This window comes from Solanum verrucosum, unplaced genomic scaffold, assembly GCF_900185275.1.
Source record: "Solanum verrucosum unplaced genomic scaffold, falcon-dt-bn FXZP01000009.1, whole genome shotgun sequence".
NCBI lineage: Eukaryota > Viridiplantae > Streptophyta > Magnoliopsida > Solanales > Solanaceae > Solanum > Solanum verrucosum.
This window is the reverse complement of record NW_026020231.1, coordinates 2938237-2966216: the sequence shown is the minus strand read 5'-3', so window position 1 is coordinate 2966216 and position 27980 is coordinate 2938237. Positions and strand designations below refer to the sequence as shown.

The window sequence follows — 27980 nt, the reverse complement described above, 5'->3', positions numbered from 1 at the left end:
TAAGTCAACTCTCTCCATTTTAACACTGTTTGACTTGACACAAAATTTAACAAAACAAAATAAAGTCTTTTAAAATGTGTGGTTTAAAACATTATTTGACCACTTATCTGGTCATAAATTATTTCATTAATAAATAAATTCAAAATGACAGTTTCTTTATCATATAAATTTTGAACAAAGAAATTTAATATTGATTGTTTAAAATATATCATATAAATTGTCAAAGAATTTTAATATTGATAATTTTAAAATATTTAAAAAAGAAAAAAATAATCATTTGACTCTCAAAAATCATTAACTAACATAAATAAGATATGGAGTGAGCACTAATTTCACACTCAACACTCTCTTCTCCCAAATAAATCCCCAATACATAACAAAATAGTGTCAAAACCCCACTAGCACAATCTCCAATACAGCCAGCCAGGCATAGACATTAGATAGAATACGTGAATTTCTTAACTCTCTGATGAAAGGATTTTCAACTTTTGATAACTGCCACGAGATTGTTGCGTCTCTCTTCCCCTATTAAGCTTTTTCAGGTTTACAAAAAACAAACTTGCTTTTCCTTTTTCCTTTTTCATTTTCCTGACTACCATCTGCCACATTATTTTGTCCCTTTCCTTCCATTTTTTCTGCTAAAAAGCATAACTGAGATACCCCATTTACTATCCACATTTCAATTTTCAAAAAGATTTTGAGTCTTTCTGCAGAAATATCACTGATTGTTAGTTTTGTATGTCATTTTGAAGCAAGAAAAGAGATGAAACTACTCATCTTGCTTATACCCATTTGGGTTTTTGTTACTCCTTTGTTGTCGGCTCCAGTTGATGTAACGCCACAGCCTCCTAGTGCCGATCCAGTTCTTCCTACTGAGAAAGGACCCATTTTTCAAATTTCTTCTGATAAGGACGCCCCTTCTCCTGGTAATTAACAATGCAAAAGAAAAAAAATCTTTTTTTTTTGTATGGATCTTCTTGATGGGTACACATTAAAGGTGCAATTTGTTAACTTATGCTGAAGTTAGAAGGAACTTGCAGTTTGATACTTAGATTTGTTACCTCCCTCTCTGTTTTTTTGAACTGATTTGCAGGGTACTTTTGCTTTTTTGAAATTTTCATTACCCTTTTGATGGCAGACATAATGATGCTCTCAAGAAAAATTTAAAATTGAAAAGGACCATATTTTCTTCTTTCAATAAGCTAAAGATTAGAAATGGAAAAGGGGCATTTCTCTTTTTGTAGTTTTAGTTTCTAATCAAAGCTCAACCTCATTGAATCTTCTTTTATTTTCAAATCAGGAGTTGCAGAGTTCAAAGTGGTTCACCACCAGGATCTAAACAAGAGAATTTTGATTTCACTTATTGTTGCTTCAACCCTTCTTGCTGGAATTCTGCTGTTTTCATCTTGCTTTTGGATATACAGACTGAAAACACGGAAGAAATCCGTCGAACAAGGACATCAGAAAGGAGGTAACTTTGTTATTAAAAGAAGTCACTTTTTTGAAGGATGGTTTGAGTTTCTGTTGGTTATTTAAATTGTTTCATTTTCTGTACCAAGCTTGCACATTGTTTATTTGTTCCAAATTTATGGTGTAGAGCCTGTGAAGGGGCTTTCATGGGGTCCTATAATGGCCAAGTTCCCTTCTTTAAAAACTGTCGGTAAGAAAGGACTAGTTGCTGTGATCGAGTACCAGTCGTTAGTAGCTGCAACTGATAATTTCAATGAGAAGAATTCTATAGGAGAAGGTAGATTAGGATGTGTTTATAAAGCTCAATTCAGTGACGACGTCCAAGCAGCTGTTAAAAGAACTCATGGTGGGGATCAGGATGCTGAGAAAGAATTTGAGGTAGTCTGATAGATTTTGACCCAGAATGTAACCATAGTGATAATTATTTTGTGCTAAAACAGATATCTGATTGAATTTCAGAATGAGGTGGACATGTTGAGTAAATTTCAGCATCAAAATATTATTTCGCTTCTTGGGTACTGCATTCATAGCAATGCACAATTCCTGGTGTATGAGATGATGCAGAATGGATCTTTGGAATTCCAATTACATGGTAATAGCCATATCTATGTCCTGATATAAAGTACAAAAGAGAACAAGTGTATATATGCTATCTACATTGTTATCCGTTTTCCATAATTGAGTTGACCTGCGTGATCAGGACCTCCTCGTGGATCAGCTTTGACTTGGCATCTTCGCATGAAAATTGCATTGGATGTGGCTAGGTATGTAATGTTATGATTTATTAGTGCTACCTCTTTCTTTTTTCTCCCTCAGTTCTGTGTTTCTGGAAGTTAATGTTATAGTTATGCTGTTGAAATTGACCAGGGGACTAGAATACCTCCATGAACGCTGTAACCCCCCTGTAATCCATAGAGATCTCAAGTCATCTAATGTTCTACTGGATTCCAACTTCAATGCAAAGGTAAACTAGCAATATAAGCACATAGATCTCACTCAATTGCTTCTCCTTTATAGACATTTTGGTATGTTTTGGCTTGTCTGAATCGGTCAGCTTTTACTTTGATCAGCTTTCTGATTTTGGCCTTGCTATAGCTGGATGGAACTTGAGCAAGAGCAATATAAAGCTTTCAGGAACTCTGGGTTATGTGGCTCCAGAGTACCTTTTAGATGGTATGTGAGACTCCCCATTTTATCACAATTTGCTAAATGAAGATGATGTTGATGTTAATTTGTTTGAAGGTGCCTCATCTAGTAGACACTTCCAATTTACTGATCTTGTCTTCTGTTTCATGTCATAGAAGTGTCTCCCAAGAATTATCCTCACTTTGCTCCTCTAAGATTAGAAGAAATTGGTCCCTCCTAGAATTCATATACCCATCTGCAAAAGCATATACAAAGAAGCACCATCATCACTGAGCTCCTGACGTAATTGCTATCGCTACATATTTGATTTATCAACAATTAGATTATATGAAGAAGATAGGCTTCTCTTCTTTTGCTTACGAGATTCTCATTTCTTCTCTAGTATGATGACTTTGATTCTCCAAGATACACCTGAACTTCACATTAATGTTTCGACTCCCTTGTGATGGCCATTTTACCTTCAAGGCTTCAACGTTGTTTCTTTGTTACGTTGAAGAAAAAGGGAAAGAGAAAATGTTAACTAGTATCTTGAGATTGATATTTAAATGTTAATGTCCAAAAATATATTCCCTGATAAGTTCATTTCAAAAGGCAGAGTTCAGTTCTGTACCATTATTGGTTGATTGCTACCTAGCTTTTGGCCAATTAAGTTGAAGTGGAAAGAAATTGCTGATACAAATAAAGGATACTCCAACGAAGTTGCAAAAGCTCTTACCTAGTCCACAGTACTTTGTATGCCAATGAAAAAGAAATGAATGCTAAATTTTGTTTTTCTTTTTCTCAAATTAACAATGTAAATGTTAAATCTTGTTTTTCACGCTCTCCTCATATGAAATAACATCCTAACCAGAAATCTGAAATTAAAACATTTTTGCCTATATTTTTGCTGCGCTTTAGGGAAATTAACTGATAAGAGTGACGTCTATGCTTTCGGCATTATACTTCTGGAGCTTTTGCTGGGGAGAAGACCAGTGGAGAGACTAGAGGGAGCTCAATGTCAATCTATAGTCACATGGGTATGTTATGCAAGAGATAGTCTAATCATACTTGAATGTTTGCTCTAAATCTCTTTGAGCTAACGGGATGCTGACGTTTAAGTAATTTCATGTCAAACAGGCGATGCCACAACTAACTGACAGGGCAAAGCTCCCTAATATTGTTGATTCTGTCATAAGAGATGGAATGGACCTGAAGCACTTGTATCAAGTGAGTGCACCCGGATCTTTTGCCAAATTATTACTTTCATTTTACTATTTTAACTTATGGAATCAAAACGGATGATTTGATAGGTTGCTGCTGTAGCCGTGCTATGTGTACAACCAGAACCAAGTTACCGACCACTGATAACAGATGTCCTGCACTCCTTCATCCCCCTTGTACCAATTGACCTTGGTGGGTCCCTGAGAATTGCGGATTCTGCACTATCTATTAGCGCTTAACAAGATGAGTTGCTTCGTTCAAAGTTTACTATAGACACTGAAGCTGGTAATTGAATGAGCAACTTGACCTTTCCTCTTGTTTTCTTGCATCTTTTGTTTGTTATTTGTCGAATGCAATTTTTGCTATGAATTTAGTGTAGGATCACTCACCAAAAGAAAATTTATGCTGTGTGTATATAATTGTAAATTTGAGGTAGCAAAAGCTCTGATTTCACTTCAAGTTTTTGGCCTTTCATGGTTGTGTTATTATGTATTAGAGGAATTAATATTCTTCTAGTGTAAAGAATGACTTGCGAAAATATTCCAGTATTTTTGTGTATACAAAAATTTTTCTGTTCTGCTTATTTCTTGTCCATCAATAGCTATTATGATTAGCTTGGCCAGGCTCCAGCTTCTCCTACCCCTTTCCCCACCTTGTTGAGCTTCACGTGCTGATTTTTTTGTATTCCTTGGCAGATAGGATAAAAATGTAGTCTCTCATTCAAGCACCTTTTTTGGCCTTCTTCTACTTCTCCAATAAAGAAGATAAATGTATGTCATTAATGCAAACCATGTGTAGCATGGCCTACAATTTTTGTGGATCTGGGACCATAAAAATGATAAATGCCATCCTCTTTTAAGGAAGGGTACTTCCTCATCAGCTGCTGGCTAGATTGAGTTTTCTTTTTTTTTCCCACCCCATTCCCTAGGAAGATTAGTGTTGTTCCCACTTACCCTCCAGTGTAACTCGAACCGTCAACCTACCAGTTGAATTTGAACTTTAATAACAACTGGAGTCATAGAAGGGGGACAAGAATATCCAGTTCATTGTCTTAGATAGTCACGTGGAACAATTTGAACGTATAATTTAGTGAAACGGCATTCACATTAAGAAAGACAAAAGGACAGTGTTTTTCTTCCTAGTTTGAAGATTCTCCTTCTGGAAAACCAGTGTCAATAGCTGGTTTCCTTGAAGTTTTCAGTCACACCAACTTGGCTACCATCGGTATATCAGATGTGTTTCATTCACAAACACATGAAGGGTCAAATTTACCTATCTACTTTCGGATATTGTCTACGTTTACTCTCTGTTATACTATCAGGCCAAATTTACCCTTGCCGTTATACTATCCAGACAAATTTCATTTGTACTCCGTTATATACACTTTCCAGCTGCACTTCTTTCCTTTGTCAATATCTATACCTCCAAATACAGTTTTCTTTCGTAGACCGATAAAAACAAAATCCTGATTGCTGGACGACACACCAAGGAATTTATTGTTTACGTACATGTAAGATTCCGTTCTTAGTAAACCTCACGGCAATATCTAAGGATGTTTACATCAAACACAATGGTATTAAAAAAATATGCTCTCTTTTTCATTAACCATCCCAGCTCATAACTATTAATTCACCTGATCTACTCTTCCCCTGGCACCCGGAAAAGGAAACAAATTCGGGTTATATGCTTAAAAAATCATGGCCTTTACGAACTGGATATGCAGTCGTAATACCAAAAACATGTTTGTAAAAATTGTTCATCCAGGAGGACATATAGAACTTCATGACAGGCCTATTCTTGCATCAGAAATAATCAACACAAACCCGAAAAGTTGGATTTGTCATCCAACAGTTTTCCAGCAGCCATGGGCCATTCTGCCACCGGAAACCACACTCATGCCTGGCCAAAAATTCTATATTGTGCCTATAAGCACCCTGAAAAGACTTCAATCCCTCGCCTTGAAATCCTCTCCGGCTCTAGTTCATAAACTTCAGAAACAATCAACTCTTAAAGAAAACACCACAGAAAATCAGGAAGGCAGTTTTTCTAACTGCTGGTTGTTTCATAGAAATTCAAACAAAAATTCAGAGGTTCCTTATTCTTCTCTGAGACAAGAAAACAGAGATTCACAATCGCAGGATGAAAATTGCTTTACCTGCTTATTAACAGGGATGAAGATCAACAAACCAGCTAGTATAAATAATGTTATGAGTACTGAAACAACATCATCAAGCAACAGCTTGGGATCCTCAGAAACAAATTTTCTGAACAGAAAACAGAGAACTGTAGATCTCAATGAAACATCAACAGGAGTTTCTCCCACAAGGCTTTCGTCTTTCGATCAATGGCATCCCAGTTTAGAAAGCATCTCAGAAGAATAACAAGTTTTCTGCAAATGGAAAAAAATTATCAAACCTCTTTTTTTTTAAAAAAAACAAATGTTCTATTGTATCTGTACATTTGTGTTTCTATGTTGCTCAGACTCTCCAAAAAAAAATTTATCGCACTCGTGTCAAATCCTTGAAATATTATTTTCGTACACGCATTCATCAACAATGACACAGCAGGGAAAGCTGCGGCTATAAATCAATAAATTCAAGAGAAGCCTAACTTTAATTAATTGTAGTAATTAATTCAACTATCTACCTTTTATTTAGTTTACCCAACACTATGACTGTGACGCTATGTACAAAATATGAATAAGATCTATTAAGATGATTCTAGAACAGCTCCAAAATAAGAATTAAAAAAATACACCAAAATCTCTATACTAATACTAATTTGTTATCGACACTCAAAACACAATTATAGTATCTCTATAATTTTGTAATTTGATGATAATAGGAGTTTATGATAAGATTAATTTGGATGTTTCTGGAACATAATGGAATATAGTGAAGCTGAAAGAGTTCTTCAGCGGCTTCGAGAAGAATATAGAAGTGAAATAGTACCCGACCCGGATACGTTTCGCCTGCTTCGTGCCGTCATGGATGGGAACTCCAAAGGCAAAGGTAAATATAAAGTTGCCAAAACTATTCTTAGTGGATAGATATTGACTTTACACGAATTTTAAGTAAGCGTTTGGCCATAGATTTCAAGTGGAAAAAGTATGTTTGATTTTTTTAACAGGTGCTCAAAATCAGGGCTCCACCAAATCACATTTGTATGAGATTTGTGCAGTAAATCATTGGAAAGCACCTTTATTTGAATGTTGCAATGAGGAAGGTCCAGATCACCATAAGTTGTAAGTTTATTACTATTCCAATTTAAAAGTACGCCCTCGCCTTTTAAAACACTGGTTTATAGTATAGTAGTACTGAGTTACGAATAGATATTAAACGTATAATGAGTTGTTAGAATGATCGAGAAGCTAAAATACAGGTTCACCTTCAAGGTAATTGTGGAAATAAGAGGACTTCGTACAACAACTATAGAGTGTATGGGCAATCCACATTCAAAGAAGAAAGCTGCAGCAGAGAATGCAGCTGAAGGAGCATTGTGGTTTCTAAATCAAGCTGGTTATAGATTTAAGCACTGAATTAATTTGTTTCTTAATTTTACAAACAGAAACAGAAAGAATTTAATCTTAATGCTATGTGACTTAAAGTGTATGAAGAGGTTTTTTCAACTAAGATGTCCATAATATATGAGTTTACACTACTTGTTGCGTTGTGATCTCTTTCATTATCATTCTTTTGATTAGATAAGAAACTTTCATTATGTTTTGTTCTTTTTGGAGACTAGCTAGCGCGGAATGATATTTTTGAAGCATGCCCTTAAGTAATGCAAGATGGAGTTGCTACTGGAGAGGTACACAACTCAAATCCTTGTTAAAATTTGGTTCAAATCTCACGAGTCACCACATGTTTGTTGTAAAGAGAATAAATTTCAGCAAAGTGAATCTCATAAACTGAAATGCTGCAATTTCTGAATTTGGCTAATTACAATTAAAGTAGTTAAAAGCTGGTAGAATACAAGTATAAGCTAAAAAGGAAACTGTCTAGCTCTTACGAGACCTCTGCTTTCCGACCTTGTTTGCTACATTATTCCCAGAGCACATATCATCTGCTAATCAGCAATGAAAGGAACGGAAAGAGGGAACCTAGAAACAGTTTTCTATTTCTTATTTCTAACTCTTTATTTGCCAACTGACTTTTGTACTGTGGTTGCTGTACTACACCGTGTAATGTTGCTGAATTGTCTCAATGTCAAGTCCCTTGAGCTTCACCACTGACTCCACATGCCCCTTGAGTGTATGAAGCTCTCTTAGCCTATTAACAAATGCAGAAGAATCGAAATTAGAAAATCGTTAAGCTATTGAAAAATGACCCCTGCAAGCTGCAATATGGAAATATCAATCAGAAGTACCTTGCAACTTCAGCACGACGTTTAGCATGCTCAGCTATTTCAGACAATTCATTATAGCTTTTGTTGTCATACATCTGTGAAGTATCAGGAGGGTGAAGTCCGTGCAATGTGCGTTGAGCCAATGCCCATTGTGCCTCTCTTTCTCCCCTACCATAATCCTTCTTGTTTGTGAAAGCAACCTGCACAGTAGGAAGAGAGTGTCACAAGTCATAACATGTTAGGTAAATTTTTTATTGATATGAACATTGTTGATGTGAAGTACCTTGTTTTCAATCATACTGTTCCAGGCTCTGCCACTCAAAATGTATCTGATTGCGAATTTTAGAAAATCTAGAGGTATGTAGAAAATAATACTGTAAAGCCAAATAACACCAGCCCAACCCCAACCAATACCATGGATCCTAGCAAAACCCCAGTTTGCATATACTGCAATTATGGTGGCAACCTGAAAGATAAACAAATCATTAGAGGTGAAGTTCTATGGTGCTAACTGCTAACGGCTAATCTGGTACTGGAAACTAACCAACTTACCAGCTGTGCTACAAAAAAAGCAGCTAACAGAAGGAAACCAGGTCGTTCTACGTAAGACCAACTCCTTGACCTAGTTACGAAAATGAGTGCCTGACTAACAATGCTGACTTGAAGATACAGTGCAGCATTGAGCTCGTGTACATTGTCTCTAATCGATCTTACTCCAAACTTGTCCTGCAAATACGGTGCAAGTTGGATCGATAAGCGACATTTCAGTTATATTGTTTGTTAATTGAGTAGTGCACAATTTACTTACACTGAAGAAATTTGACTGGTGTGCAAGCCAAAAGAAGATAACAGTCATCACGGCTAGGTAAGTACCAAGAACTATGCCAGTGGCAAATATTTCTCTAAGTTTCCATGAGTCAGGCATGGGTGATGGCTTCACCTTATCTTTAGATATGGTCATGATGGTTCCATCATTTAGAATGGCAATGATAAGAACCATGAAAGGTGAGAAATCAAACTTCCAGATTAATGCAATGAGCATGAACCCTAGTACAATTCGGATGGTTATAGAAACAGCATAAATGGTATAATTCTTCATCCTCTGAAATATAGCTCGGCTGGTCAAAACAGCACTCACTATCACACTCAATCCTGGCTCCGTGAGAACTATGTCTGATGCACTACGAGCAGCATCAGTAGCATCAGCCACAGCTATGCCTATATCTGCTTTCTTCAAAGCAGGGGCGTCATTCACACCATCTCCTGTCATACCACAAATGTGCTTTCTTTCTTGGAGCTTCCTCACAATCTCATATTTGTGCTCTACGCAGTTCCAAAAAATCGCGCAAATACAAGTATAAAGATTGTTAGTAATAGAAGTCAGGAGGATGACTTATCAACAGTAAAAAAAATATATGGGAAATAGTTAGTAACCTGGAAAGACTCCGGCAAAGCCATCAGCCATCTCGATGAGTTCATCCACAGGGAGGTTAGCAATACTTTCATCCTTGTGCTGCCCCAGGAGGGAGGAAGAAGGATACATGTTTGTTCCCATGCCAAGCCTACGACCAGTCTCCTTGCCTATGGCAAGCTGATCGCCAGTTATCATTTTTACATTGACACCAAGGACAAGGGCACGCCTAATTGTTTCTGCACTATCATGCCTTGGAGGGTCAAAAAGAGGCAAGAGACCTACAAAGACCCAAGGCGATCCTGGACTTTCCTTTGTCTTCTCTGGTACAGTCTGTATTAATAAAGAACACATTCACTGGCTTCAGTTTGAAGCAGAAAAAAAGAAAACACAATACTACAGACTTGGCTTTATTAAATTTTTCACCTGTTGAGCCACTGCAAGAGAGCGAAGACCACGATCAGCAAACTTGTCAATGATGGAGTGAACTTTCCTCTTTACATGCTCACTTAGGCGACAAAGATCAACAATCTGGTAACAGAATTCAAATGATTATGTAACCAACTCAGTTATAGACAGAAAGAAGTATCAAGTGCTATTGCTTACCTGTTCTGGTGCACCTTTGCTAACCCTATGCCAATTGCCATTGGTGTCTATGTAAGTAATAGCTGTGCGCTTGTCAACAGGGTTAAAAGGCAGGAAGTGCACTTCTTGAATCCCAGCTCTTGCCTAGATAGTCACACATAAATAAAAAATTCAGGTACAAGTAAGTTGATGCACTTTCTAACGATGAAAGTTGGCCTATCATAAATGAAGGAATAAGTTTTTTACCTCCTTGGCATCTGCTAGCATTCCAACTATGCAAGCATCAATAGCATCCTGGTTTTCAACCCTTGAAGCTCTGGCCCCAAGAAGAATAACGGTATCTTGGTCCATATCCTTTGCGAAGACCTGTACCACTCCTCCCAAAGGATAAGACAATCTAGTTAGCTTAAACTTTGGCTTATCGCTTCAAATACAAGAAACGTCATGTTAATTCACAAACCTCAACTAAACTTTTGTCTACTTCAAGCTTGTTTAATGTAAGAGTTCCTGTCTTGTCACTACAAAGAACATCCATTCCAGCCATCTCCTCTATAGCAGTCATCCTCTTAGTAATGGCACCTTGTTCTGACAATTTGTGAGATCCAATAGCCATAGTGACGGATAATACAGTAGGCATGGCTATTGGAATCCCTCCAATGAGAAGAACAAGCAGATTATCAATTCCATCTCTGTACTTCCTGTGCTGAATTGGGTACATAACTAGTATTTCTATGATGATTCCAACTAGAATAGAGCATATGCAGAAGTTTCCGATTGCTGTCAACACCTGTCAAAATCATCTAAGTCAGCTGGATGAGCTCCATTTCAACTTTTCAATCAAAATGTAAGATTTTTACCTTCTGGAAGTGGCCAATATTATTGGTACTATCAACAAGATGAGCAGCTTTTCCGAAAAAGGTGCTGATTCCAGTTGCAATAACAACAGCCTCAATTTCACCTTGTTTACATGTGGAACCAGAGTAAACTCCCTCCCCTGGGTGCTTTGTCACGGGTAATGACTCACCCGTTAGAGCAGATTGATCAATCTTCAGGGGATCTCCATCAAGTAAACGAGCATCAGCCGGTACAATATCCCCCAACTTAATACTTATCACATCCCCTGGTACTAACAATGCTGCATCCATCTCCTTCCAGCTACCATCTCTTATCACCTTCGTCTTAGGAGCAAGACCAGCCATCAAGGCTGCTGCAGCATTGCCTGCATTGTTTTCTTCGATGAAACTAACCGTAGAGTTGATGACAAGCAAGATCACAATTCCAAGAAAATCTTGCCAATCTGGTGGCCTATTCTGTCCATTTGCCAATACAATAGCAATGATAGCAGCAATTTCCATAACCCATGACAAGGGATTCCACATGAAACCCAAAAATTTTAAGATCTTATTCTCTTTTTTCTCCTCAAGTTTGTTTTGGCCAAACACTTCAAGCCTTTTAGATGCATCCTGAGATTCCAATCCCTGCTTGGAACTTACCAATATCCTAAATACATCATCCACTGGTATTGTTTCCTGTACAACATACAAAGCAATGCATGTTAGACATTTTCCCCGGACAACAAGATTCATTCTCGATTAGTTCATAAATACACCAACATAATATGCATCTATACCAGAGTCACAATTTTCATCAGGAAGATTCAAACATCACGTAAGAAATAAAAGAAATCACATTTTCTATTGCAAATGACGATCATACTATCATATAAAAACCAAATGAAGAAAAAAAAACGTACAAGATCAACGTTCTCCTTCTTGATATCATCCAAGCTGACGGTTTCCTTTTGATCCGCCATGTTTAATCTACTCACTTTCTGTCAGCTACAACTAATATAACACACACACACACATATAAATTAATCAGAAATTATTGTTCATAATGAACATTGTTGAGACGATAAATGAAACATAATTTGACTAGGTCTGGTATTAACGGATTTGTGTAATAGATTGAGATTTGAATTGAAGTAAATAGGTAGTATTATTATAGTACGATGACTCCCATTAATTCAACTAATTAAGCTTTACTAAGGTAACGGATTGAGTGAGAGTTACTTACTCCCAACCAATTATTCTAAACCAACTAAAACTAGCGGTAATTACTAATTTCTTTCCTTTTTCGTTTCTCTTTTTTTCTAATACTCTCCCGTCTCAATTTATGTGATGTGGTTTGATTTGACACGACTATAAATCACTTCACTAATGTTAAAATAGAAACTTTAAAGTGAAATTGTTACTCATAAAAAAGTGCAAAAGTTATTAAATCTCATTACAAAAAAATGTGTGAGCACCAATGTTTATAATACTAAGAAACAAAATTACACCGACTATAAAATCTAACTATGAATTAAATAAAAACCAAACATTTGTTATGTTCTATTTTAATTTTTTAAATATTTTAAAGTAGTATTTGACTGAAAATGTTGGAAAAGAATATGCAAGTACTAAAAAATTTATCGTCCTAAAAACAATGTATTATTGGGTGTGTAGGGTGGACTTGCACAACTACGTAGTGACTGCGACTTCAATGCTACCTAATTAGTGGAATATTAATTAACAGAATTTTTCTCGGTTAGATACGTACGTATTTACTATTTTGACTTCGCACGTTTCGATAGAATATTCATAATTGGCTGACGTAGATCAAATACTTTTCCGCACATTATTCTGTTCACTTTTACTTGTTTATTTTGGGCTTTCATATGAACATTTTATCACAATATATGGACTAATTGAATACTCCTTCTATTCCTAAATAATTGTCTACTTTTCTTTTTTTAGTTGTCCATTTTGATTAATCAAAAAAGGACAATTTTTTTTACCTATTATACTCTCAATTAATTATTGGGAAAATTGTATATAATAGCAAACTATTAATTCAAATTAAATTCTATAAATATAGTTTGATTTAATTGTACCTCATAGCAAACTGTTGTTATTTCACCTCTCTCTTGTTGAATCTCGCTCGCTGCTTTTGTTCTCTCCCTCCCCTCTCTCATTTTTTATACAAACGCAAGTGTATAAAGTGCGTTTGTGTTTGTATAAAGCGAGAGAAAATTGTATATATACATATATTTTCGTTCCCCTCTCCAGATCTCGCTTGCCACTCTCCCAGATCTCGCTCTCTCACTCGCCTCTCTCACTTTATACAAAAAACGCAAATTGTATAAAATGCATTTGTGTTTGTATAAAGCGAGAGAAAATTGTATTTATACATATATTTTCGTTCCCCTCTCCTAGATCTCGCTCGCCACTCTCCCAGATCTTGCTCTCTCACTCGTCTCTCTCACTTTATACAATTGATCTTTTTGTATATGTATACCAAAGCAGATTATACATCTGCTTTCTTTTGTATATGTATAGCGAAATATACATATTTATGTTTGATATGGAGCGCAATTATGCAAACTTTGCTATAGCATACAAATATGAATTTTGTGTTTGCTATATGTGAAAGTTGCTCTTAATTATTTTGAAAAGATAGAACTTCTTGAAAATCTCAAGTTTTAAATTCATTCACTTCATAATTAATATGGGTAAAATAGTAAACTCACTATATTAATCATTATTCTTTTAAAAAGTGTGTCAATTTAAAAGTAGACAAATAATTAAGGACAAAGGAAAAATGATTGATGTATATTTTTTTTATCTGATTTGAGAAATAAGTAATTAATGTTAACGGTAAAATGAAAAAAAAAAAAATCAGCCCAGCATTGGACAACTATCGGAGATTGCGGAAAATATGGGCTGAATGTAATTTGGCCCAAGGTTGAAGTAATAGTCAGCCCACCATCTTGGGGTATCTCAGGTCTAACAAGAAATTAAAAGGTTGAGAAATAAGGAAAAACTACAGAAAATAGCAAACTATATCTCATATTAAAATAATATAGCTATAGTTAACTTTATTTATATTTTATGGTTATATTTAATGAATAAATAGCAAATTACAATTTCAGATCCCTAAAATTATTATTTTATACAATTTCAAACTCCTAAATTTTTTTCCCTCTTTTCACGCTTCCCTTTTATACAATTTCACACGCCTAAATTTTTTTCCCTCATTTCACGCTTTCCTATTTCCTACTCCCCTTTTTGCAGCTTTCATTCCTTATCCCAAATCAAATTTTTATCCTCAAATCACAAACATTACTCCTAAATCAACTTCACCTCTTCAAAGTATCCACAAAATCAGTCTCCTCTTCGCTCGGATCCTTGCAATCAGCGACTTTGCTTTATTTTCGGAGTTTTATTTGTTGTTTAGATCCTACAAGTTTCTTCAAATTCTTATTTTTTTCTATTTTTTTCGTTGAAAGTCTTATATAGGTATACGTTTATGTTTCTTTCTAGTTGAAGTTGAAGATTGTTTTCAACATTGCAATGTCGGAAACAAATACTCCAAGGAGGATCACAAGAGGTACATATTATCCTGATAATTTCATGGTGGGGATACCCTCATTTGATTTGTGTATAACGCAAATGCAATCACAAATTTCAGGCTCCATTGCTGCGATGGAGATAGAGAAGAAATCGAAATTTCTTAATAGCCCTAAAAAATTGGATTTGAATGATGAATTAGTAAGGTCAGGCTCTTCTAAAAGGAAAGAAGGGTCAACAATGAAAGTGGCTGAAAGAAAAATTGACAAGAGGAGGAAAGTCAAAGATGCTGTTTCGGGCATGATTGGAAAACATGTAGTTAATGAAGAACAAGAAGAAAGGAGTGAAGAAGAACTAGAGGTATGTATACTTTTTAAGTTTTTTTGGGATGTAGGATAGGTGTATACATATATACCTGCAGTGTACTGTAAATTGAGTGTAAATAGGTTAGGTGGAGGATATACAATTTGAAACTGGAGTATCGGGAACTGAAAATTTTAGAGTAGGTGCCTTTGTAGTATTTTGTCTTGATTTCTTCACTCATATTAATTTTTTGAGCTTAGTGGTAATGTTATATACTAACCTCCTCAAACCCCACTTGTAGTACTTTAGTGGTGATGTTGTTATTATAAGTCTGTATGAATATGAATGCTGAAGTGCTTCTTTTAACTGAACATGTAATATTCTTTTTATATGAGCATTAGAAGTTGCAAGTAATCTGGATGTAGGATTGTAGTTAGTGTTCAACTTGTAATGTATTCAAATTGCATGCAATGTTTATTGGTGTAACCATTTTGCATTATGTTCTGGCACATAAGATTTTTTCTGGTGCATAGTTTTACATAGTAGTTACATTTTAATAGAGCTTGGATTATTTTTTATTGTGTCATTTATATGTGGTTTAGGAGATCCTTATTTTGTTAAGTTGATGTATGTAGTTGCCTTAATATGTTTATTATTTTAAGTTAGTTACTCGCGAAATATTAATGTACTTGTACATGCGATTGTTGTCTAGCATGCTATTCAATGGCTTTTCGTGTATGTTGTAACGTGTAAGCAATATCATTCTAATGTACAGTAAGTCGAACAAGAAAGGTTATGTGGAGGATATCCCTTCCAATGTATTATACTATGGCATACCTTTAGTGTGACATACTCTCACACATTGAATACCTTCTAGTGTATTTGGGTTATGTTGTCATTCTGTTTTTTTGAAAATGATTGTAGTTAAATGGTAGTTTACTGAATATGTGGATACTTATCAGATTGTTATTTGCATTCATATTTATTTTGTGTCGGTGCATCTTCTATTTGAATGTGTTGTCTTGTATGTATGCATAGAATCAGGTTACTATGAAGTTATTAATGTAAAAAAAAGTGCAGTTTCATATTTTAGTATTTCTTAATTACAGGGTATCAGATTTTATGTGTTGGCTCGCCCGATCGAACCCCCGCGCATGCAGGTTTATGTGAACCATAACATAGTTACAGATTTGAAGGGGAAGCTTACACCGACCCAATTCAATCGAATTAAAGATACATGTTTTAGAGCATATACCAAAATGCACGTGTGTGGGGCGCAACCACAAATCTTTAGGTGTTTGATGGTATGTGAATTGGAGGACAGTTCCCCGGATGAACTGTTCTTTCGTATAAATCATACCACACTCCGTTTTGGTATTCAAGAATTTGCCATCATTACTGGGTTGAACTGCTTTGCTGATAAAGACGATTTCTTGTTTGACACAAGCGAGCCAAACAGATTAATCAATCAGTACTTTGAGGGCAAAAGTATTATCAGAAAAGCAGAGTTGATCAGTAAGTATAAAAACAAGGTATGGGGTGATGGGAATGATGACGATGCTATTAAATTCGCAATTCTGTATTTTATCAGTACGTTCATCTATTCCGGTGAGAAGAAGAGCTCATCAATTCCAAGGATACATTTTGATCTAGTTGAGAGCGGTCGGTACAATGAATACCCCTGGGGAAAAGATGTTTTCTCCAAATTGGTCAAAAGCATAACAAAAAAAATGGATGCCAAGAAAAAGTATTATAGAATTGATGGTATGCCTCTTGCCATGCAAGTTTGGATATATGAATGTTGTTCTGCTGTTGATCTGAATATTGCTGAAAAGAAGACCAATCGTATTCCCAGACTGGTCAATTGGAGGACCAGAAACAGCAGAATACATTATGAATTCCTAATGGAAGGAATGTTTGGTGATAACGGCAATCCGGTAATTTAACATATTTTCATTATTCAATTAGTACAGATATCGTTGTCTATCAATATACTTGTTAATTATAATTGTTTTGTGCGCAGTTAAAATACAAAAACATTCAACCTTCACTAAAAGAGATTGCATTTTATCAGCTTTCATCAAAAAGTGATGCAATCCCCGAGAATACCTTTTAAAAAGTTGGTGACAAAGATGATGACGAAGATGATGATTTCACTTCAAAGCCTCCAAGTCATAAGCCACACAATAAAGAAAAAGGTAAACAGAAGGTAATTGTTTCATTGTCCACATCGATCAAAAAGTTCAATATGCATGCAGGTTCGAGTTGTAAGGAGAAAAGTCCACCAGTATTGCATGGTTACCGTAAGGCAAAGACTACACCCTTTAGTTATGTTTCAACCCCCGTGGAGAATAATGTACCAGTACAGGAGTTGTATAATCAGCCGGATGATTCTGCCAACACTACACCACCAATGAGTTCGAAACAACCTCAAGATACCAAGGCAGATGAAATTGGTGTGCTGAGACAAGATCTTGCCTCTTTCAAGGATTCTGTAAGGAAGTTGTTCTATTTTTTTTAGTTTACATTGTATTCCGATATATTCTTACACTTTATTTAATAATCAGGTTACTAATGAGTTCAAGGAGTTGCGCTTGTTTATACTGGAAAATTTTAAACAAGTCATGGATGCAGTCAACAAAAGCAATCCTCAATCTGGAGCACCATGTCAGGTTAAGCACAACAATGATAAATTACGAGAATACATTCACATATACAGGTTAACCAATGTTACAAAACTCAATTATTTTTGTATAACATAAACAGAAAGATGGAAGTAAATCTCCAACACATGTACCTGATTGATCGAACAACAATTCAATGAAAGACGGCAACCAGATCTCAACATTCTTGGATAAACCTCACTTTGATAATGTCCAGGAGAATTATCAGCCTGCCCAGATACACATACAAGACCCTTTGTCGGTACATGAACAGTCTAACGGCAAACAGCCTGTTGGAATGCCATCATTTGAGGTACTGTTTAAATTTTATTGTATTTATAAGGGTGTTTAAAGAATGTGTTCAATTATGTATTCAAAAATAAGTAAATACCTTATATAAATTGAATACTTATGGTTTATTCAATGAACTTATAAGTTGTTTTTACTTATTTTTAGTTTTTGTAGAAATATTTATATACTAGGAGATTTACTGATAATAGAATACATTCCAATACCAACAATACATATGATACTTTGTAAGTATACCTACTGGTAATATAATACATTATAATACTATAAATATGTATGTAACTTTTGGTAGAATTCTGATGGTAGGATAGTATCTCTACTGTAAGTATTAATTAGTGTAATATTAATTGTTCTACTCATATAAATTATTTATGCACGACATTATTTTTGCCATTTCATTTCAGACAGGAGACATTAATGCCTTACAGAACGATGGAATCCAACAACCACAGTCACAATTTGAGTTGCTTGATGTTTTGTTACCTAGCCTTGACACAATCAATCCCAAAAAGTGTGTTGTGGTTCATCCAGAGGTTGTGGTTCATCCAGAGGGTGTTGTTTATGATACTACACCCGTGCCAGTTCAAAGGACAAGACGTCCCGATCGATGGAATTCTTCTTCATACTCCACAAATTTTGGATCATCATCTGGTAATTAATAATGTTTCTCCTCCTGTATGTCTTACCTCCCCCTTCCCCCCCCCCCCCCCCTCCCTTCTATTTTTTTTTAACATACATGATTTTTCATGCAAAATTGATGAGGAAATAAGTCGAGAATATGTTTGTTACAATTTGTGTGTCTGTATACATAAAATTTCAGGTAGCTCTTCCAATGTGGTAAAAATTTATGAAAAGAAACATTCTTTTGTTTCTGACTTCATACGAGGGCCATATAATTATGATCTTTTTGACGATTATGCAATGTGGCTTCGTGAAGGGCTCCTTGTTAGGCATATGAATAAGTAAGTATTTTTATTTCATATGATTGTCATTTGTACACATAATATACTTAAATTTTAATTCTATTTGTTATCTAAAGGATGCATGATGAAGATCGGTATAAGAATAAAAAAGCAGAATTGGCGGTTGATATGGATTTGGGTATTCATCTCATATCAAACAAGAATTGGTTCTACTCTCTGTCTTATGATATACAACTTCTGAATGATGAGGTAAAAACATGAATATATATGTAAAAGGAGCCCTTTCTGTTTATAAGATGTGCACATATATTTATTGATAATTTTTTTGACAGCATATTGATGTGGTTCTATATTATTTGAGTAAAAAAAGTAAGTACAACATCAATAGTCGCTACAGATACACTACTGTTGACTGCCTGTTCAAGTCAAAAATTGATGAAATTTATGCCACATATGCTAAAGTTGGAAGCGAAATATGTGTTGCAAATGTTGAAAGCGACATACGTGATTACATAAATGGGTATAGGTTGATGGCTGTCATTCCATGGAATACAATCGATAATATGTTCATACCAGTGAATGTGGAGCAGAAAAATCACTGGGTGTTGGCTGTTTTGTCAATAGTTGAACGACGCATTTATGTATATGACTCATACAGAGCAGCAGGTCATAACTCTTATGTTAGGGATGAAATTCAAAAGCTTGCTCAACTTCTGCCAATGTATGTGTCAATGGAGATTGCCAATAATTCAGATGATACACAAGATCAGGACATTACATACGATGTGACGTATATGGAGGATATACCTCAACAGGGATCAGGTGACTTGTAAGTATAAAAAAATAGTCTCTTAATTTACTTTTTAAATAAACAATATCCTATGTAATAAGTGTATCTTTCAGGGATTGTGGGATATATTTGCTAGCATTTGCCGAGTACCTAAGTAAGGGTGAAGGTATTCCAGTTCAATACCTTAATTCTAAGTTACACCGCATCAGATACGGCGCACTATTGTGGCAATATGCAGCGAAGAAGATGGAAGAAGGGGCTGTTAGCGAAAATGAGGCACCACTCAGAATGATGAGGCCACCCGCAAGAATCGATAATAGTCAACTTGTTAGGATTGATTAGTATCTTGTACTAGTTATCTTTTTGAACTTCTACTTTATGCTTATGGTTAAAACTAATATTTTAGTTTTTTGTCAAACATTATCAACTCTTCTATTTATATATGATCATGTTGATTTACTGTTTTTGTTTGGGTTATTGCATTCAATGTAATGGTAGAAAGAGATCGATGTATGTTTGTATAAATGTCCAGTCTGCCTGAACACATACATTTGGATATATATCTTTGTTCAGTTTGTGTGTTTTTTTTTTATCAACATATTCAATAGTATAAATGTATACTAGGGTCTTTTCATATCAACATATACACAAGTATTACTATATTCATTTATTTTCAATTCTTACTTGAGGACATTTGGATACTCGCATTCTTAAAAGTGATAAACGTTCAGTAAATGTTTTATGTGTATTCACCAACATATTCTCAAGTATTATTACCAGTAGTTTGTGTGTATCAATAAATGTTAATAGTATCAACTTGATAGTTGGATATTTATCGATTGATTATCATGTTTAATATTGAGATAATATTCAAGTTAATTTATAATTTAAGCAAGCAAATAAAGAAACAAATATTTCAAAAGGCAAATAAGTCATTTATTCGACAAAACAAAAATTAAGTAAAAGAACATTTCAATTGTGGGATGTATCAGTTCCTATGCATTCCGTGTTGCAGTTCGACATGAACGCCTATTATGACCACGCTGTCCACATGTACTACAAGAATTGGTACCCTTTCTTTTGCTAAACTCGCTAAATGACTTCTCCCGTTGCTTCTTTGGCCTTCCTGGAGGTCGCTTGTATTTTGGTGGCAACACAACTTCGATATCAATGTGTTCAGGTATATTCCATTCACTTTTGTCAGGGAGAGGATACACAGGCACTTCATATGTTCTCAATATTGTTTCTGGCTTGTAAAAGTCTGAACAATATTCATCTGGAAGCATGTGTTTTTTGTTCAACACCCTCCACGCATGTGCGCACGGTATTTCGTCAACTTGAAACCTGTTGCAACTACAAGTCTTCTTTTCCAAGCATACAATATAACTCTTCCTTTCATCACTTACTGAATAAATGTAATCAGTTGACGGGACAACCTAGAATCAATACGTAATTTCATTTATACACTCCATATGAAAGCCAATACACTTTAAATACTTAAATAAATGAATACATAATCAACTGAATATGACAAATATTATTTTTTCTCATAAATTATTAAGCTTTATTCAACATACATACCGTCATACGCCCAGATTTTGATTCATTAAGCACAAGCATTTCTTGAAACTTCTTCCCAAGTAGTGTGAAAGTACATGATGCATTTTTTCGATTTGTGCAATTCCATCTAGCAAACATCAAGCGCACTTGTTCAAGAAAGTCAAATATTGGTAATTCTCTTGCTGCTACCAACGTCGAATTGATGCACTCTGCAATATTCGACGTCATCATCCAACCACGAGGAACTGGTGCATACAACCTTGCCCACTTCTCATATCCAACCAACTCCAAGTAGTTCTTCACCCTTACATCAAACTGCTCAACTCTTTTCATTAGCTTATCAAAATCATTTTGAGTATACGCTTTTGCCATAGTGTAGAATACCTCACTTAATTGCTCATTTGCTTTTCGAAAATTCTTGCATACATTAGCCCATAAGTGCCATATGCAGGCGTAATGTTGGATATTGTTGTATACAATAGATACAGCCTTTATTATGCTATTATGTCGATCAGATACCACACACATATTCTCTCTTTCACCATAAGCTTCTTTGAATTGTTCAAAGAACCATGTCCAAGAAGCATCATTTTCTGAATCAATAACTCCGTATGCCAAAGGTAATATATTCCCTATTATAAATTTAAAAAAGGGTGAATACCAAATAAATAAAATTATAATGTATTTATGTATCTAAAATACCTGCTCTATCCAAAGTGCTGGCTGATACGAATGCTCCAGTATATGTTGATTTAAGGTAGCTGGCATCTACAACAATAATCGGCCTACAATGATCAAATCCCTTTATAAAAGCATGCAACGCTATAAACACATACAAGAATTCGTTCTTAGGCGTTTTCTTCATTCGAATATGTGAACCAGGGTATGTCTTATCCAATGTATACAAGTATCTAGGTAGCTTCCCATAAGATGCAGTTGGTTGCCCCATTATTGATTCTAATGCCTTCTCTTTTGCTCGCCATGCCAACATGTAGTTAATATCAATACCCAAGTCCAATCTAACGTCATCCCTGATATCATTTGGAGTGTACTTCATCTTGTGATTTCTCAATTTAGGTGCGATTATTCCTCCAATCAATCCACTTGTTGCACGACAATCTGAATGCACCCCATCCTTTAAAGGACATGTATGTTCAGAGTTAAAAACTCTGATTCTGAACATCTTCGACTTGTTAATACTTGACGCTTTCATCAGCCATGGGCATTCTTTAGATTGACATACAAGAGTATAGCTGCGAATTCAATTTATATTGTTTTATTAGTTCTGCTTTGCATCTGCAAACATAACTCAATACACTTAAAATGAAACAAATTTAACAACAATTTACCTTATAGAGTTTGACCTCTCCACCAAGAATTTAAACATTTTTTCGATTGAATACTTTTCCATCACATCCTTTAATGTCGACTTATCCATGTATATCTGATCAATCATTATCTCCTTTTGCGATCTGTTCGTAATTATTAAATCATTTCCAACATCAAATGCATCTACTGGTTGATCGCCAAACGTTGGGACAATTGGTAATGTATCATTCGTACCAATTAATTCTTGATTGTATTCAAGTTGCAACACATCACCTTCAATAGAAGTTTCTCCAGAATCAGAATATACTATATCAATATCGAAAATACTTACACATAAGGGATATACTCCAAATTGAGTGTCGATCTTTTTCAACTGAACATATACGCGCACACCCATGTCGTTACGTATTTCCATAGGCGTGTCGTTACCTTCAACAGTGTATTTGATTTTGATACACTTTTTTGTAAGATCGACGTTCAATTGTACCGAAATCAAATCAACTAAATCAGAATACGAAGCATATTCCTTCAACACTATCCCGTCAATGCTATATTCTACATAGCAATTCTCTTCGCTCCATTTTCCGGAATGCCGAATCAAAACTGTGATAGTAGCCATGGTTGATCGCCAAACGTTGGGACAATTGGAATTGTTTTTTTTGCTTTTGGCATGAAATGAAAAGGAAAGAAGGAACATATTTTCAATTTTAAACTGATCAGAATCCTATACCTTATAGGTCAGTTACATTTTTTAAAGTGCCAAATTAGTGGGTTTAAGGGCTGGAAAATAGCCTTGTCAGTTACATTAACTAACCTCATTTAGTGGGAGTTAATTTTGAATGTATTTTTGTATTAAAAAAAAATGAAATATTTATGGAATTTAGCTATTTTTTAACTCAAACTGTAGCTATTTTTTTAAAATATGATACTTATAGTTATTTCAATCTAATAACCCTAAAACTATAGTCATTTATGTAAGTTTTACGAGAAATAAATAGAAGACAATTTTACATTTTAAAAGGGATCTTTACCCCTATAGCCCGATGAGTTGACTGTTTATTTTTTTTAGCTGGTATACATAGATTATGCATTACATCCTTAATTATAAAATAATTATATATATATATATATATATATATATATATATATATATATATATATATACATATATGTTATACATTAATTATAAGTATATTATATATATGATGGATATCTTTAGTTAAGTGGTTGCGTGAGCTACCATTTATATTAATTCTTCAATGAAATTGACAATTGATTCACAAAATTTATGTTGAAAAAAAATTGTTCTGAGGAGCATAGAAATAAATGACCGTCACAAACTATGAAAAAAAGTACTAATATATACAAATATTATAGCATTAAAAATTCCATATGCACAAAATATCATAATACATTAAAAATAAAATTTCATATCGAGTCAAACTACTCAAACAAATTCAAATATCTTAGAACCATATATGTCATGTCATAATTAATGTGCACGTGTCGGAATGAGAGCCAAACAACACTTACCCGAAAGACACTGTTCATTAGTTATCACTCTTGTCTTGTACTTAACCAAATTTCTCTTCAATTTGCATTTTTGCTACATATTTTAATTTCTCACCAGAAAAAGGTCTGGTTTTCATAATAGCATTACTGTTGTGTATTTACCTTTATATTTCAAATTTCAACTGATATATTGTTCAAAATAGTTAAGATGTCACCATTCTAATCTTAGTCTTGGTCAAATTCAACTAGGCATTTCCTATTTAATGTACTGTTAACGATGTGAAAGAAAAGACTAATTTGATTAAGTCATTTTCGTTTTGCATATTCACGTTTTAATTTAGTGCATTTACAATTTCTTTTTGTCTCGTTAAGATGCATTCCCTTCTGAGACACTCAATAAAATTGAAACAATACAGATAAAACTAGCATGATTCCGTGTTTATCCAAATTAAATTATTTGATTTTGAAATTCGAAGAATCTCACATATAAATTATTAGATGTGACCTTATTATGAATGCAAGATTTCTGTTAATGGAATATTTGGTTGTGGATTCACCAGAAGAAAGAAGCAAACTTTTGAGTTAATTAAAACGAGCGTGAAATCAATGGTCAAAAAGTTTACTGCTTTCCTAAAGTATCCGTGTCTGTTAAGTTTTCAGAATTTTGTAGACAAAAGGATCATATCCCTCTAATTAACGCACTGTCAGGAAGAGACTTTATGAGAATGTACGTCTCTACTCTGAAAAACTTGTTCATACCTTCCCCTCTCGAATTCACACCGTTAAATTAGATCTTAGACTTAATTCATGCCCTAAAAGTCAACTCAAAGGGAGAAAGATTGTCCAAGTCTTATAAGAAGTTCACCTATCTCATTAACCATCAATGTGAGACTTTTGTCATTTTTTAACACACACTTGATCAGAAATTCTAATAAAGGAGATTAGAATAACCAACGACCATCACCATTAGAACAATGACCAAGATTAGAACAAATTACATGATAAATTATCTATTTTTAATAGAGTGGACAAGTAAAATTAAATGAAGTGGAGTAGTAGTGACATAGTGAGTTAGAGAGACGGAATAATTCCATTTGAAGCTAATTTATTGCATTTATAATCTTATTCATTGAGAACAGAACACATCTCAATGGATCCATAATCAAGCAATTCCTCAATCATCTGTTCTATATGTTCATCTTCCAGTGACTTCATGTATTGTTGTGATGCACTCTCACTCTGCCTTCCTTCTCCATCTCCCCTCTTCGTGGATATCTCCTTCTCTTTTTTATCTTCCAATTTTGTCTTTCCAGTTCTTTTTGACATAGCAGTGAGAGATTTCATGTGGCATTTTTGAAGTTTAGCTATCAAAGCAGAAGACAGAAACCGTGTTGATTCTGTGGCATTGTAAGGGAAATTAGTGCGTGCTGTTGGACCACACATGAGTCTTGCTGCTTCATCATATGCCCTCGCAGCATCCTCTGATGTCCCAAATGTTCCTAGCCATATCCTTGTCTTCCTGTATAACTATAGTAATTAAATTCACCAGAAAAAATTAAATTGGGGTCACACGGGCGGAGCCAGCCTTCTTTTAGGGGTTCATCCTACCCTTTGGTGGAAAATATTACTATTTATACATGAGTAAAATTATTTTTTATATATATATATATAGTAGATGTTGAACCCCTTCGATTAGTCTGTGTGTATAGTTCTTCAAATTTTAAACCCTTTATTAAAAATTCTAGCTTTGATCCGCCACTGATTGGGGATAGGGTAAGGGGGAATGCAGAGAGGATTACAATATGGAAAATCGAAGCTTCACCAATAATATGAAAATTTAGATAATCAACCAACTGAGCTACTAAGATTCTCAATAACCATGATCATTAAGTTTGACTATCAGAACAAATATAAAGTTGTTACTAAAGCTACCAAATTTGGCCGAACTCGTAAACTCTAAGCTAGCTCTGCTCCTGACTGATGAAACAAATTGTAAGTAAGAGAGATAGAGGGAGAAGAATTACAATGAAGGATGGCGAATTTCGGAAACCCAAGATCCCCAATGCCGCTGGCGAACACCTCGATATCTTTGTTGTGGTCGAGACATGGGGAAATTTAGAGGCTATAAAAGTAGGAGAAGTGATAAAGTATATATGATACTCCTATGGCTATAACAGATGTAGGGGAAGAAGGTTAAAGGTTTTCAGGGGCTTTTGTAAGCGACTCTTTTTGGCCTTTACCTCCAAATTATTATGGTTTGGTCCCACAGGACTTTCTATACCTGTATTTTTTTAAGTCCGATTAATTTAAATTCACATTGGACGAGGCTTTATCCAATTATAGCGCTTCTCAACAACTAAAGATTTTTTCTTACTTGAAGCTCGAAATCAAGACATTTTATCAAGGAAGAAGTTGCTTTTTCTATTGCACCACAATCTTTTATGGTGCTTTCTATAGTTTTTTCTTGTTTTCTTTATGCAATATAATTTGAGTCAAAAGTGTAATTTAATGAAAAGTTAATTTTTTTTTATGTTTTTTGAATAAAATATATTTTATAATATTTGTATGATTATAAAAAATTCTTTATTATGAGTAGAAAGGAGAGTACAAAATTAATTAAGGGTGTGTTTGGTATGAAGGAAAATAGAAAATATTTTCCTGAAAAATGAGTTGATTTTTGACTTATTTTCTCATGCTTGGTTGGTGAGTAGAAAATATTTTTAGTGTTTGATTTATGGATGAAAAATATATTTTATTTTTACTAGAGTAGAAAATAAATTTTGAAATTGAAAATATTTTTAAAAACAAACTTGAATTTTTTTTGGGGATGGGGGTGGGGGGGTGGGTGAGGGGGGTTGAGGGTAGGGGTGAAAAATTGAAAGTTTGAAGTTGAAAATATTTTTTAAAAATAAACTTAAATTTTTTTTGGGGGTGGGGGGAGGGGGCTGGTAGGGGTGGGTGGGTGGGTGGCTGGGTAGGAGGTAGGTGGGAGGGTCAAGGGTAGGGTGAAAAAAAATGAAATATTGAAATTGAAAATATTTTAAAAACAAACTTAAATTTTTTTTTGGCGGGGCAGGGGGGCTGGTAGGGGTTGGGGTGGGTGGGGGGGTCGAGGGTAGGGTGAAAAAATGAAATTTTGAAGTTGAAAATATTTTTTAAAAACAAACTTAATTTTTTTTCTTTTTGAAGGGGGTTGGGGGGCTGATAGGGGGGTTGATAGGGGAGCAGATGGGGGAGCGAGGGTAGTGGGTGGGGGTAAAAGAATAAAAAATTGAAATTAGAAATATCTTTTAAAAATAATTTTTAATTTTTTTTTTGAAGGGGGTGAGGGTGGGGTAAAAAAATTAAATTTAAAAACAAGCTTTAATTTTATTTTTTTATTTTTTTATTTTGGGGGGGGGGGAGGTTGGTTGGGGTCTGGTTTGAGAGTAGGGACAAAATAAATTGATTTTTTCAACAAAAAAATAATTGTAATTTAAAGTTGAAAGAAAGTTTTGGAAAATGTTTTCCTTAAGTTTTGAAGGGAAGTCATTTTTCTTAAATTTGAGGGAAATGAGTTGATTTGGAAAATATTTTCTAAAACATTTAACCCAACCAAACATGAAAAAATTAGAAAACATTTTTCGGAAAATGTTTTCCTTCATACCAAACACACCCTAAATGTAAAAATGTCTTCTTTTTTTTCTTAATGAACCAAAACAAACGATAGAATACTAATAAGAAAACAATTATTGTATTTTATAAAAGAAAAAAGTAGAAAAGGAAAGGAGTTTGTGTGGATACAAGAATATGGATTAGTAATAAACTTGTTTGTACTGTACTTGTTTTGGTGAAGACAAATCAGAATGCGAAGTTAGGATTTAGGAATGGACCTATTACTTATTAACAGTACCCATCAATATATCATTTCAAGCCAGCCTAATAATGTCATTAATGTGCATGGTTGTGTGGTGAAAGCATGATTAGCGCACAATATGAAATTCCGCCAGTGCTATACAAGAAGATATCACAATTTTATGCCAATTATATTGTATAAATATT

At 34.6% G+C, this 27980-nt stretch overlaps 4 protein-coding genes and 1 pseudogene across 5 annotated transcripts; 3 read left to right on the top strand and 2 right to left on the bottom strand.

Annotated features, from left to right (window-relative positions):
* Positions 1–450: 450 nt before the first annotated feature.
* On the top strand, positions 451–4399 carry LOC125832658 (probable receptor-like protein kinase At1g80640). Its single transcript, XM_049511859.1, has 10 exons — positions 451–926; positions 1301–1471; positions 1598–1848; positions 1930–2062; positions 2171–2234; positions 2338–2434; positions 2541–2643; positions 3514–3632; positions 3733–3822; positions 3906–4399. The coding sequence occupies exons 1-10, from the start codon at positions 764–766 to the stop codon at positions 4053–4055; spliced, it is 1341 nt and encodes a 446-aa protein (XP_049367816.1). The 5' UTR covers positions 451–763; the 3' UTR covers positions 4056–4399.
* A 2063-nt stretch (positions 4400–6462) lies between these two features.
* Positions 6463–7572, top strand: LOC125832669 (ribonuclease 3-like protein 1). Of its 2 annotated transcripts, none has more exons than XM_049511870.1 (3): positions 6463–6827; positions 6997–7060; positions 7198–7359. In XM_049511870.1, the coding sequence occupies exons 1-3, from the start codon at positions 6701–6703 to the stop codon at positions 7352–7354; spliced, it is 348 nt and encodes a 115-aa protein (XP_049367827.1). In that variant the 5' UTR covers positions 6463–6700; the 3' UTR covers positions 7355–7359. The 2 variants fall into 2 exon arrangements, with proteins under 2 accessions (XP_049367827.1, XP_049367826.1); XM_049511869.1 differs by having other exon boundaries at positions 6615–6827; positions 6946–7060; positions 7198–7572.
* A 148-nt stretch (positions 7573–7720) lies between these two features.
* Positions 7721–12228, bottom strand: LOC125832657 (ATPase 9, plasma membrane-type-like). Its single transcript, XM_049511858.1, has 12 exons — positions 11913–12228; positions 11017–11688; positions 10620–10946; positions 10406–10525; positions 10181–10303; positions 10001–10105; positions 9598–9907; positions 8972–9486; positions 8716–8889; positions 8447–8629; positions 8185–8363; positions 7721–8087 (listed from the first exon to the last, which is right to left on the bottom strand). The coding sequence occupies exons 1-12, from the start codon at positions 11970–11972 to the stop codon at positions 7991–7993; spliced, it is 2865 nt and encodes a 954-aa protein (XP_049367815.1). The 5' UTR covers positions 11973–12228; the 3' UTR covers positions 7721–7990.
* A 4355-nt stretch (positions 12229–16583) lies between these two features.
* Positions 16584–19696, top strand: LOC125832665 (uncharacterized; annotated as a pseudogene).
* A 5331-nt stretch (positions 19697–25027) lies between these two features.
* LOC125832668 (ethylene-responsive transcription factor ERF003-like) lies at positions 25028–26180 on the bottom strand. Its single transcript, XM_049511868.1, has 2 exons — positions 25964–26180; positions 25028–25458 (listed from the first exon to the last, which is right to left on the bottom strand). Exons 1-2 carry the CDS (start codon positions 26044–26046, stop codon positions 25062–25064), a joined length of 480 nt encoding a protein of 159 aa, XP_049367825.1. The 5' UTR covers positions 26047–26180; the 3' UTR covers positions 25028–25061.
* Between the last annotated feature and the right edge of the window lie 1800 nt (positions 26181–27980).

What these genes read in the sequence shown, in the direction of transcription:
- LOC125832657 (XM_049511858.1), bottom strand. Translation starts at nt 11,972, where the DNA reads ATGGCGGATCAAAAGGAAACCGTCAGCTTGGATGATATCAAGAAGGAG. An exon ending in AGAAGGAGAACGTTGATCTT is followed by an intron (nt 11,689 to 11,912) that starts GTACGTTTTTTT and finishes TATGTTGTACAG; the next exon opens with GAAACAATACCAGTGGATGA. An exon ending in CTTTGCCGGAGTCTTTCCAG is followed by an intron (nt 9,487 to 9,597) that starts GTTACTAACTAT and finishes GGAACTGCGTAG; the next exon opens with AGCACAAATATGAGATTGTG.
- LOC125832658 (XM_049511859.1), top strand. Translation starts at nt 764, where the DNA reads ATGAAACTACTCATCTTGCTTATACCCATTTGGGTTTTTGTTACTCCT. An exon ending in ATTGCATTGGATGTGGCTAG is followed by an intron (nt 2,235 to 2,337) that starts GTATGTAATGTT and finishes GAAATTGACCAG; the next exon opens with GGGACTAGAATACCTCCATG. An exon ending in TCCAGAGTACCTTTTAGATG is followed by an intron (nt 2,644 to 3,513) that starts GTATGTGAGACT and finishes GCTGCGCTTTAG; the next exon opens with GGAAATTAACTGATAAGAGT.
- LOC125832669 (XM_049511869.1), top strand. Translation starts at nt 6,701, where the DNA reads ATGGAATATAGTGAAGCTGAAAGAGTTCTTCAGCGGCTTCGAGAAGAA. An exon ending in TGGGAACTCCAAAGGCAAAG is followed by an intron (nt 6,828 to 6,945) that starts GTAAATATAAAG and finishes TTTTTTTAACAG; the next exon opens with GTGCTCAAAATCAGGGCTCC. An exon ending in GGTCCAGATCACCATAAGTT is followed by an intron (nt 7,061 to 7,197) that starts GTAAGTTTATTA and finishes GCTAAAATACAG; the next exon opens with GTTCACCTTCAAGGTAATTG.
- LOC125832668 (XM_049511868.1), bottom strand. Translation starts at nt 26,046, where the DNA reads ATGTCTCGACCACAACAAAGATATCGAGGTGTTCGCCAGCGGCATTGG. An exon ending in GAAATTCGCCATCCTTCATT is followed by an intron (nt 25,459 to 25,963) that starts GTAATTCTTCTC and finishes ATAGTTATACAG; the next exon opens with GAAGACAAGGATATGGCTAG.